The 12,510-nt window shown below is 44.8% G+C and overlaps 1 protein-coding gene across 1 annotated transcript; it reads right to left on the reverse strand.

Annotated features, from left to right (window-relative positions):
* Positions 1–996: 996 nt before the first annotated feature.
* On the reverse strand, positions 997–12,120 carry NEFM (neurofilament medium chain). The gene is made up of 3 exons (XM_068272327.1): positions 11,062–12,120; positions 10,058–10,182; positions 997–3,237 (listed from the first exon to the last, which is right to left on the reverse strand). The coding sequence occupies exons 1-3, from the start codon at positions 12,097–12,099 to the stop codon at positions 1,524–1,526; spliced, it is 2,877 nt and encodes a 958-aa protein (XP_068128428.1). The 5' UTR covers positions 12,100–12,120; the 3' UTR covers positions 997–1,523.
* Between the last annotated feature and the right edge of the window lie 390 nt (positions 12,121–12,510).

A 12,510-nucleotide genomic window follows, 5' to 3' on the forward strand; every position in this document is an offset into this window, starting at 1 on the left:
GGATAAGAGCCAATGGCTTATATGCAATTATTTTTTTCTCCTGAGTTATCTCCTTGGAGATAATTTTCATATTCCCTTTAAAATAACTTAAGCATTTTACAATTGAAAAAGAAACCAAAACATGGTGAAAAAGTACTATCAAAACTATTTTGAGCATTTTTTTTTTGCTTGCTGGTGGTTTAAAAGTCATTTTATGATAAGGGGCCATTATGCAATTCACTTTTCCTCCTGAGTTTTCTCCTAGGAGATAATTTTTCATCTGTGATTTAAAACAATGTTTTAGCACTTTGCAATGGAAAAAGTACCAAAAAGTAGGTGAAAAGTACTATCAAAATTATTTTGAGTAATTGTTTGCATGTTGGTGGTTTAAAAAACATTTTATTTACAAATTGTGAAAATATCACCTTGGAGAAAACTCAGGTAAAAAAGTGAATTGCATATGGCCCAAGGTGTGAAAATATCACATAGGAGAAAACCCAGTAGAAAAAGTGAATTGCATATAGGCCAATGAGAGATAAATCAAGAGGTAAGACTGATAAGAGGAGAGAGCCCCACGCTCCTCAGTTACACCACTGATCATGAGTTAAACCAATAAGGTCCCATATTCAATGTACTTTTTTCCTGAGTCATCTACCTGGAAATAAGTTTTCAACTTATCTAGAACATAACTTTCCATCACTAAAAAACTGAAAAAAGGCTAAGAAGAGTGCAAAAAAAAGCTATATCAAATGCATGTTAAGAATTTCCTTTTTGTTTGGGGCTTAAAATGTATTTTATTAATCAGGCATGAGAACATATTCTGTGAGAAAATTCAGGAGAAAAGATAATTGAATCAGGACCACCGAGAGATAATTCACGAGATGAGTTATGTGCATCTACACTATCTGAAAGAAGTAGACTTATGAATAGAAATCCCCCAGAAGTCAGCCAGCTGTTTGAGAAGATGACAGGCCCATAAGACCTTAAGCAATGAGACACAGTTTTGTATTTCCAATATTGACTTTTTTATTGAGCAAGGTTTGCTTTTACATAAACTTTCAGCAACTTGCGTTTAACTCTTTCAGGTTCTCTCATGACCTGCAGTCTGTTAATTGCACCAGTGAGGTAAACATAAGGATAGGTATCTTTTATTAAGGCGAGAAAACATCTGTTTCATGGTCCCCTCCCTCCCATTTTTGGCTCAGTTGGTTCTTTGCATAATTTAGCTGAGGACTTTCAAACTCACTAACCTTCACCCGGGCCCACAGCAACTTAGGAAACCCTCAACATTGTTCTTTCTTTTACAACTCATGCAGTGTTTCGGCTGTTTATTGTGAATTCACCAAGTTGTGTGGGAGGGGCACATCTAAGGCTTGCATGCATTTCCCTGCCCCAAGTATTGCACAGAAAGTAAGATTACAGTGTCTGGAGCCCCACCCCATGAGAGAACCCCATCTGCTAGAAGCCCATTAGAAGCTGACACTTTACATGCAGTTTATCTTATGGCTTTTTCAGTCCTGCTGCTTGCTGGAAGTGGTTTGTCCTCACTTTTTCTCAGGAACTTCCGTGACCACTGATTGTGATTTAACTTTCTCTACTTTCTTTGTAGACACAGATTTCTCCTGAATGGTCTCTTCATGTTCTTCCACTTTCTGGGTTACGGTCACTGACTTTGTGATGTATTTGGTGCCATCCTCTCCCTTGCTGGTTGTGGTTTCAATTTTCTTGGTGATGACAACTGTTTGGCTCTTTTCATTTTCTTTATCCTCAGAGGGGCTGTCATCCAATCCATTGGTAACAACACCTTTGTCTTCACCCTCTTCCTTCTCCTCTTCGACATCTCCATTTACTGCAGTATCTTCCTTTCCATCATCTTTGGGGCTGCTTTCTTCTTCCGTTTCATCTTCTTGTTCTTTCACATCTGCTTTCTCTGTTCCCACAGAAGCTGCTTTGGAAACAGTTATGGTCTCCTCTGCACTCTTCTCCTCTGGGGAACCAGCTTTATCTTCCTCTGCTTCAGCTTTATCTTTGTCTTCTTCAGCTTCATCACCCTCTTTGGCATCTCCTTCCTCTGCTTCCTCTTTTTCAGCATCTGCTTCTCCTTCCCCTTCTTCTTGCTGTTCAGTGCCTTCAGCTTCCTTTTCTTCTTCCTCTTCTTCAGCTTTTGTCTCTCCCTCACTCTTTTCTCCCTCTTCTTCATCTGCACCCTCTTTATCCTCTTCTTCTTCCTTCTCTGCTTCCTCATCCTCTGCTACTGCCTCTTGGACTGCAGCTTTTACCCTAACAATCTTAGTTTCAACCATAGGCTCTTCTACAACTTCATCATCTCCCTGTGTTTCCTCTGGAGCTTCTTCTTCTGCCCCTTCTGCCTCCTGCTCAGCCTCTCCTTCCTCTTTCTCACCCTCATCCTCTTCCTTTCCAGTCTCTTCTACTTCTGCTTCTTCCTCACCACCTTCTCCCTCACCACCTTCTTCTTCTGCTGCTACCTCCTCTTTTTCATCTGCTTCCTCCCCTTCCTGTTCTCCCTCATCCACTGCCTTTTCACCCTCCTCTTCTTCTGTCTTTCCCTCTTCTGCTTCTTCTTCTCCCTCTGCCTCACCTTTTGCTTTTTCTTCATCTTTCTCCTCTTCTTCTACCTCCCCTTCTGCCTTTCCCCCCTCTTCTTCTTCCTCCTCTTTCTCTCCTTCCTCTTCTGCTGCTTCCTCTTCTTTTTCACCTTCCTCCTCTGCCTCTGCCTCTACCTCTGCCTCCTCCTCTCCTTTCTCACCCTCTTCTTCTGCTTCCTCCTCTGCCTTTTCTTCCTCTTCTTCTGCTTCTTCCTCCTTTTCCTCTCCCTCCTCTCCCTCTCCCTCCTCTTCCTCCCCAGGCGCTGCTGCCTGTACTGTGGATTTTACAGCTGCAACAATCTCCTCCTCAACCTCACCTTCTACCTCTCCCTCTTCTTCCCCCTCCCCCTCGTCCTTCTCTTCCTCTTCTTCATCTTCTTTCTCCTCATCACCCCCTAAAAGACCTGCTGCAAACTCTTCTGCCATAGCAGCCAGAGCTGCCTCCATGTCTGACCTTTCATCTTCCACTTTGGTTTCCTCAATGATCTCTTCAACAAATTTGTGTTGAACTTTAACTCTAGGGGGTTCAGATCGTGACTGTTGTACTCGGCTGGAGGATATTGTGATAGGTGCTTGTCTGGGTGGGGCAGAGGGACCTGAGTGGATGCTGGAGAATGAGCTGAATCTGGTTTCCTCTCCTTCCAGAAGTTTCCTTTTAAGAGAGTGGCAATTTTAGTACAGGAATGTTTAAATACACAATCACTTAATTCTTATATTATAGTAATATGTAATCATTCAGAGTAATTGAGGCTGATTTCCAAAATCTGAAGTAAAAGGAACCGGGGCAAAGGGAAGCAACTTCTCATCATTACTAGAGATAAGCAAAATGTTGTCTGAACATGCCAAATACCTCTTATCTAAGAGTGGGAAATGGGGTAAGCAAATCACTGAACAATCAGCACAGCTTCCAGTTGAGCTAAACTCAGAACTTTCTCTTTGCTCTAAAAGATTAGCCACAACATGATGACCTTTATGGGGGAAAAATATTTGTTACTACTAATGGAAATCCTACAAAAAACCCTTTTACTTGCTTTCACATTTGCAGAAGGCACTGAAGGGGTTAAGCATCAGTGTTATGGACAGCTGCCTAGGAAGAGTTCTCCAGTAGTCTGCATACAGTTGCTGATAAGAACTAATGAGACTGATTAGGTTTATTTGCCTAAGGCTAGGTTCACACTTAAGGTTCATACACACTTCAGACTTTTACAAGCTACCAGTCATCAGACTCGCCCGCGGGGCGGTCGTTCTGACGACAGTTTGCCGGTGTGTACAGTCTGCCGTCTGCTACTCGGCGGATCGGTCAAAAACAGCCTTATCAGCCTGACGACAGACTGTACACATCGGCAAACTGTCGTCAGAATGACCACCCTACGGGCGGGTATGAAAACTGGTAGCTTGTAAAAGTCTGACATGTGTATGTAGCTTAACACTGATGGCCAACTGATCCATGGAACAGATCAGTTTTTAAAGGCATCAGTTTTCCATCTCCGACACTCTGTCCCGTTAGCGCACATTCAATGCTACACATCCATCGATCCAGAAATATGACTGCAGATCCAAATTTTCGGTCCAATTAGGGAATTGTACGGAATGGATCCATTTGAATGGACCAATGTGAACAGATCTATAGGTTAGCATTGGATCCGTTAGCTTCTGTTTGGTTCCATTCCGTTACAATCCACTAAAGGTCCATTACTTTAGTGCCAGTGTGGCCCGGGCCTAAGGCAATGGTAGTGGTCATTTCAAGAGAAGTTTGTTGCCCAATCTTTAATTAATAGGAACAGTTACACTTTCTTTGGCTGTCTTTGAACTGCCTTTTTTTATAAATCAACCCCACTGTATATTTATGAATTTACAGTGGCGTGCCACACTCTTGGAGAACCAATTAGAAATCAGTTTATAATAGTCTGAACTAAATATAAAGGCAAAATAAATAAATAAATTAGATACATACCTATGGATAGGGAAGGCTCTGTATCCTATAGAGCCATCCCTGTCTTCTGTTGTACCCCTCATTCCAGCACTGTCACCTCTATTTGATTTGCCACCTTGGGAGGCTTTGAAAGCATTCATGTCCCTGAGTGCTTCTGAAGACAGGCGGCTCCGTACTGTGCATGCGCGAGTGAGTGCATAAGTGTGCTCACGCATGCACAGTATGGAGCCGCCATTGTTGAACGAACTCGGGGACATGAGGGCTTATGGTGCCTCCTAAGGGCTCACACACCTGTATTTGTCCAATTAGTCAAGTACACCCAACAGGAGTGACAATGCTGGAACAAGGGGTACAAGAGAAGACAGGGAAGGCTCTACAGGATCCAGAGCCTACCCTGCTTATAGGTAAGTTTCTTTCTTTTTTTTGCCCGTACAAAAGGCTTCATTTTAATTTATTTGTTGGCATCAATTTTTTTTAAAGACCTAAGTAAAGCCATATATGTGTCGCTAGCATTGTGTGAGGAAGCTTGTTTTCCACTTATGAATAAGCTCCTTGATTAGTTAATGTCAAATAAAACTAATGTCAGGAACCCTTCCATCAGCCCCATTTTAAGCAAAAATGCTCATTGCTATAGACTACAGTCTGCTCAAGAGAGAGCAGACTGTATCCATCCTCATGCAGGCTAAATAGCATGATAATGCAAGCCAATCAGCAGAAACCACACCCCCTGGGACTGCCATTAACTCCTTTAACTCAGGCCACATGATCACATTTTTAAAACTGAATAATTTTTTTGGGGGGTGCTGACTTTTTTTCAAACAAGGAAGTACATTTTTGCTGCTCTGCTTGCAAAAAGTATCATATGCTATATATTCAGAACTATCTGGATATGAGATGTAAAGGATGTTCACATAAAAATGTAATTTTGCTTAATCTTACAGTAAAACTGACAGCTATTATGTTATTGTCTTTCTAGATGAGAGAGGCCTGCCGACCTCATGCAGCCATTTATGCTGTTCAATTATCACCAAAAGCTCTAACCATTCTTAAAGGACAAATGAAGTGAGAAGAATATGGAGGCTGCCATATTTATTTTCTTTTAACTACTTGCCGACTGCTCCACGGCAATTGGCGTGAGCAGTGCGGCAGCCCCAGGACCGCTCCACGCTGATTGGCGTGAATGGCTGTCTATGGGGCAAGCAGGAGATCGCGCACAGGCTGCGCGTGCATCTCCTGCTTGGAAGGCGGAGCTCAGCTCCGCCTTCAGTCTCCGAGTGGCGATCGCCGCGCAGGAGATTGGTAGACGGTGAAACTGCCGTCTTTTAGGGTAGTAAAGCGCTGCGATCTGCAGCAGTGCTGTACATACTGGGGACAGCTGTGTGACACGGCTGTCCCCCTGGGACACAGGGAAGCGATCCACTGTGATAGGCTGAAGCCTATCACAGCCATTCGCACTGATAGGCTGGCCAGGGGAGAAGGGAAGGAAGGAGGGTAGTGAAAATAATAAAAAAGCAACATTTTATTTTAAAATATTATAAATATTTATTTAAAAAAAAAAAAACACCGGGGGAGCGATCAGACCCCACCAACAGAGAGTTGGTGGGAAGAGAAAGGGGGGGGGGGGAATCACTTGTGTGCTGAGTTTTACGGCCCTGCAGCTTGACCTTAAAGCTGCAGTGGCCTATTTAACTAAAACTGACCTGGTCTTTAGGGGGGGGGGGGGGGTTAACACTGCGGTCCTAAGTGGTTAAACAATACCAGTTGCCTGGCAGCCCTGCAGGTCTATTTAGCTGCAGTAGTGCCTGGATCACACCAGAAACAAGCATGCAGCTAATCTTGTCAGATCTGACAATAATGTCAGAAACACCTGATCTGCTGCATGCTTGTTTAGGGTCTATGGCTGAAAGTCTTAGAGGCAGAGGATCCACAGGATAGCCAGGCAACTGGTATTGCTTAAAGAGACTCTGAAGTGAGAATAAATCGCGCTTCAGAGCTCATAGTTAGCAGGGGCACGTGTGCCCCTGCTAAACCGCCGCAATAGCGCCGCTAAACGGGGGTCCCTTGACCCCCAAACCCCCCACTGCGACACTTGGTCGCAGACTTGGTCGCTCCTGGAGGCAGGGCTAACGGCTGCAGCCCTGCCTCCAGTCGCGTCTATCAGCCGCGCATCGCCGCCTCTCCCCCGCCCCTCTCAGTGAAGGAAGACTGAGAGGGGCGGGGGAGAGGCAGAGATACGCGCTGACAGACGCACGTGGGGCAGGGCTGCGGCGGTTAGCCCTGCCCCAACCAGGAAGCGCTCCCCCTCATTACGGAGGGGGATTTGGGGGTGAAGGGTCCCCCGTTAAGCCGCGTATAGCGGCGTTTTAGCAGGGGCACACATGCCCCTGCTAACTCTGAGGTCTGAAGCGAGATTTATTCTCGCTTCAGTCTCTCTTTAAAAGGAAATAAAAAATAGCAGCCTCCATATTCTTCTCCCTTCAGTTGTCCTTTAAGAATGGTTAGAGCTTTTGGTGAAAATTGAACAGCAAAATGGCTGCATGAGGTCAGTAGGCCTCTCTCATCCAGAAAGACAATAACATAATATCTGTCAGTTTTACTGTGAGATGGCAGTCTCCATATCCCTCTTTCTTCAGTTGCTCTTTGAAGTAAACTATATAAAGAGTTTTGTTTTTCCAGGCAGTTGTGTTTGGTACAGTCTCATTCCTGTTTGTTAGGTTACACACACTGGGGGAGATTTAACTAGATGTGAAGATGTTAAACTTACATGGGGGATTTTAAGAACAGAAACTTTTGTGAATGACTGTGTTTTGTCAGAGGAATGCAGGATGCTTCATAGGGTAGTCCACTTCACCCAAGACAAATGCTCAGTATATTTTATGAGGCTATTTAGTTCTTCAAGATACCACGACACAATATTGCAGTTTCAAAAATAGATTCAATTTTTATTTGCACAAACGTACAAAAAGTACGTTTCATCTTCAGGATGAATTTCATTCAAGTCAATCTTCATGAACATCACATCATATGGTTTTAAAACAAATTCAGGACTGACCAATCCTTCATAAAGGTGACAAACCAAGCAGTCTGGCTTGACGTAATGAGGCTTAAGTTATACATGCTCATTACGTCAAGCCATATCACATGCTATATCAGCTTCATGAAAGATTTGGTCTGTCCTTAAAGGAATACTATAGGGGGTCAGGGGAAAATGAGTTGAACTTACCTGGGGCTTCTAATGGTCCCCCGCAGACATCCTGTGCCCGCGCAGCCAGTCACCGATGCTCTGGCCCCGCCTCCGGTTCACTTCTGGAATTTCAGACTTTAAAGTCTGAAAACCACTGCGCCTGCGTTGCCGTGTCCTCGATCCCGCTGATGTCACCAGGAGCGTACTGTGCAAGCCCAGTATGGTCTGTACCTACGCAGTACGCTGCTAGGGACATCAGCGGGAGCGAGGACACGGCAACGCAGGCACAGTGGTTTTCAGACTTTAAAGGGATACTGTATCAGGGTCAGGGGAAAATGAGTTGAACTTACCCGGGGCTTCTAACGGTCCCCCGCAGACATCCTGTGTTGGCGCAGCCACTCACCAATGCTCCGGCCCCACCTCCAGTTCACTTCTGGAATTTCAGACTTTAAAGTCTGAAAACCACTACGCCTGCGTTGCCGTGTCCTCGATCCCGCTGATGTCCTCAAGAGCGCACAGCGCAGGCCCAGTATGGTCTGTGTCTGCGAAGTACACTCCTGGTGACATCAGCGGGAGCGAGGACACGGGCGTGCAGGCGCAGTGGTTTTCTGACTTTAAAGTCAGAAATTCCAGAAGTGAACTGGAGGCGGGGCCGGAGCATCGGTGAGTGGCTGCGCCAACACAGGATGTCTGCGGGGGACCATTAGAAGCCCCGGGTAAGTTCAGCTCATTTTCCTCCGACCCCCCCAACAGTATCCCTTTAAAGTCTGAAATTCCAGAAGTGAACCGGACGAGGGGCCCGGAGCATCGGTGAGTGGCTGCACTGGCACAGGATGTCCTCGGGGGACCATTAGAAGCCCCAGGTAAGTTCAACTCATTTTCCCCCGACCCCCCTACAGTATTCCTTTAATATGGTTTGAGGCCCAGTGCACACTGAGCGGTTTTAGCAGCGATCCGCCAGTGAAAATGCTTGGCTAATGTATTTCAATGGGATTGTGCACACCAGCGGTCTGAGGTTTTTTCCAAACCGCAAACGTGCCTCCTGCTGCACATTTGCAGTTTTCAGAAGCGTTATGTCCTCAATGTAAAGTATAGGAAAAAACGCAAACCGCTGTGGAAAACGCTACATCAGAGTGATTTACCAGGCGTTTTTGTTACAGAAGCTGTTCAGTAACAGCTTTTACTGTATCAGTATTTGTAATCTTCTACACAAAAACGCTCCCAAAAATGCTAGGCATGTTTAGAAAACGTCTCTAAGCATGCCTAGAATCGCTCTGAAATCAGCTCCAAAAACCGCTAGCGTTTTGACGATCTGCTAGCGGTTTTGGTGTGCACTGGGCCTTAGATCCTATGTTGTGACAGTGATGTTCACGAAGACTGAATACTTGGAGGAAGTTTATCCTGAAAAGGAAGCATACTTCTTGTATTTTCATGCAAAGAAAAAATGTTATCTATTTTTGGAACTACAATGGTCATGGTATCTTGAAGAACTAAATATCCTCGTAAAATATAAATTTGCATTATGAATTGCTAACTTTTCTACAATGTAGATGGTTTACATCCTGGCTCTGTATAAATCCAAATTAATCATAATATTCTGGTGTTTGCTAAATATTGTTTTGATGATAAGTACACTATTTTTCATAGATTTGACAGAAAAACTCTGTTTTCTGACTATAATTACAAAACCCCCTCTTACTACAGCTTGAAGACATTAGGCAGTGTTTTTCAGCAGTGGACACTGCAATGCTTATAAGGCTGGCATCCTGCCCCCATTATACAACCTATCAGTGTTTTCTGTTTATATGTAACACCATCCACAATAAAACATAAATGTTACATCATAAAAGTGTAACAAATATTATATAAACAAAGCTTCTCTGTGTTTACTTTGCAATTATTTGGTGGTTTAACATGATTTATTTAGAATAATTAAGGTTTTATTAAAGTTTTTGCTTTTTTTCACATTCAATCTTTCATTTACACATATTTTATTTCCAACTATATAAATATGTTTCCCCCTATAGTCCATAAAGAGAAGAATTTTACTCTGTCCGTGTTTCATTTTGTATTATGAGAGGTGAAATAGCGTTCATTTAGTTCTTTAATAAGCTTTGACTTTGTTGCAGGATGCTTCAGTTGGTCAGCTGTGCTCTGCAATGTTCTACTTTGCTCTATGTGGGACAGCATTAGAGGGGTTTCCCTGCATTGCCCTGCCTGTCTGCTCTCTGATAGGCTGCCATAGTGTCTGTATATCCCTCCCACATCCTGAGATGCGAAAGTTTTTTTTTTCATCCTGCTGCTCTCTGCAGCCTCTGCAGTGCTATTAATATTCTGCTGGCTCTGCCCCGGTACCTGTATGCAGCAATTTCTATATCCAGAGCCATCTTGACATTGAGCAGGTCCTGGTACTCTCTGAGGTGGCGGGACATTTCCCATTTGGTTCCTCTCAGCTCATTATCCAGCTGCTGGATGGTTTCCTATGGGAGGAAAAGACCCGGTGGTGAGGAATTTAACAAGCAAGGATCTGTGTTCATCATCATGTGTTTGTTATCACTGTCTGTCATACTGCAGCATACAGATATGTAGTCACATTGCACCACACACACACAGTGCCACACCCCCAGATTAAGCATTTATTGATACAAAGTATCTCACTGCACCACTTTTGCTTCTCTCTATCCCATAGCAGTAGACTGCAGCACGCCCCCTAGCCTTCCACCATGCTCACACATATATGCATTGTCATTGCACCACACCCTCTGCCTACTAGAACAGTCATACTGCGTCACCTTGCCCCATACACTGCGCCACTCCCCCTCCATAGCATAGCCACACTGCGTCACACCCCCAATGACACGTGTGACTGCAGAACTTGCAGAGGAAAAAAAAACGCACTGCACCCCATACAGACACATGGGCTGAAACGGGACACACGTATAAAGAGGGAGTGTGCAGGGGGGGATCCCGAGGTCCCATGAAATTCGACATTCACTATTCCTGTCAATTAGATCATGCAGAAGAAAATCGCTGCTGCTATACAATACAAATCAGAACCATTCTATAACCTTCTGAATGCCTGATCAGATTCAACAGACATCAAACTTGTATTCATTGTGCGTGCTGCAGCTAAGTTCACATTAACTAGAAACTTGAGTATCCTTATATCTCCAATCAGAATCCACATACTGGAAAGTTAATGTACCTTCAATAAAAGTCTGACAGAAGGTTGCTCTACATTCTCATACTTCCCTTGCTGAATGCCTACAGCTACCCACCCCAATTCATTCTCTAGCTGAGCTCAAGTTGCATCTACTCTCTACTATATTTGGGCTATTTAGCAAGCTGGTGCTACTAACCTGGTAACTTGTCAAATCGTGGTTATGTCTCTCTTCTATGTCGTTCAATTGCCTCTCCAGTGACTCTTTGGTACCCCTGACAGACTCCAGTTCCACCGTCTTGCTGTGTAGCTGCCTTCTATATTCTGAAATCTCATCTTTGGCGGACCTGATGGCCTCCTTGTTTTGTTCAGCAGCCTCTGTAAGCTTAGCGTATCTTGATTTGAAGACCTCCTCTGTCTGCATGATGTTGCTGTTGGAGTGGCCCTCTAGCTGCGAGCGGATTTCCCTCAGGGCTGAGGCCAAATCGGTCTTCTGGAAATCTTTTCTCTCTACTGTGATGTTTGAGGCCTGGATCTGAGCTAGGAGTTCGCCGACTTCTTCTTCATGGTTGTTCTTGAGGAAGGATATCTCTTCCTGCAAAGATTGTACCTTCTTGTCCAACTCCACCTTTATCAAGGACGTGTCATCTATGTCCTTCTTCATAGACCTAATAGCAGTTTCTGTTTCGTCCCTAACCCGAGCCTCTTCATCGTACCTGTACTTCAGCCTCTGCAGGTCTTCTTCAAGGTGTTCAGAATCCAACAGGATCTGCGCCTTCTCGTGGTTGACCTGTTCTAAGTTGGAGCGCAACTCACTCAACTCCTGGTCGTATAGGTCGCCCAGCTGGCTGTATCCGCTCTGCTTCTGCCTCAGGGCCTGGATTTCTGCCTCGATTTCCTTATTCTGCTGCTCCAGGTAGTGCACTTTCTCAATGTAACCAGCAAACCGATCGTTGAGTCCTTGGAGTTGTTCCTTCTCGCTGGACCGAACTTGCTTGAGGTCCCCATTGAAGACAGAAGTCTGACTAAGATCCAAACTGTCACTGGAGCTGAACCCTCTGGGTGCGGCAAGGGTGGTCCTCTTATAGGAGGAGGAAACCGTGCTTGGAGTGCTGCGGGAATAGCTCTGAGACCTAAAACCGCTGGTCGGGGAGCTGCTGGTCCTACTGTAGCTGGTTCTCATCTCCGCCATCCTCCTATAAGAGGGACTCCCTATAGTTTCCAGAGAGTAGCTCATTCTGGAAGACTTTCTAGTGTATGTGGCTCACAGCGCTGGATCAGCTCTCTCCAGCCCTTTATATACCAGGGGAAGATCAGCTAACACGGCAGGAACCGGCTCTCTGCTCGCTGATTGATCTGAATTGGGATGGGAGGGGTTACTGCCTGCTCTCCACGTGGGCTGAGCTAGGTTAGTGCAGCTGCCACCCCTCCCCCCTTTCAGTGTGAGCCAGCAGGCTGATGTGTAAGGTGGTCTGAGACGCTTCAGTGAGGATCATAGTTAGGAATAGGAATCATTCCGAATGCGTTAAGTGTTAAATGGTCCTACACAGGGTATGTTGTAATTGGATTATATGTCTATACAATAAACCTAGGTGGCTGCCTTCTATGTTCAAGTAACGTTGTTTATATCAGCATGCAAACAGCACAT

The sequence above is a fragment of the Hyperolius riggenbachi genome, chromosome 3, assembly GCF_040937935.1.
Source record: "Hyperolius riggenbachi isolate aHypRig1 chromosome 3, aHypRig1.pri, whole genome shotgun sequence".
In the NCBI taxonomy this organism is placed as follows: Eukaryota; Metazoa; Chordata; class Amphibia; order Anura; family Hyperoliidae; genus Hyperolius; species Hyperolius riggenbachi.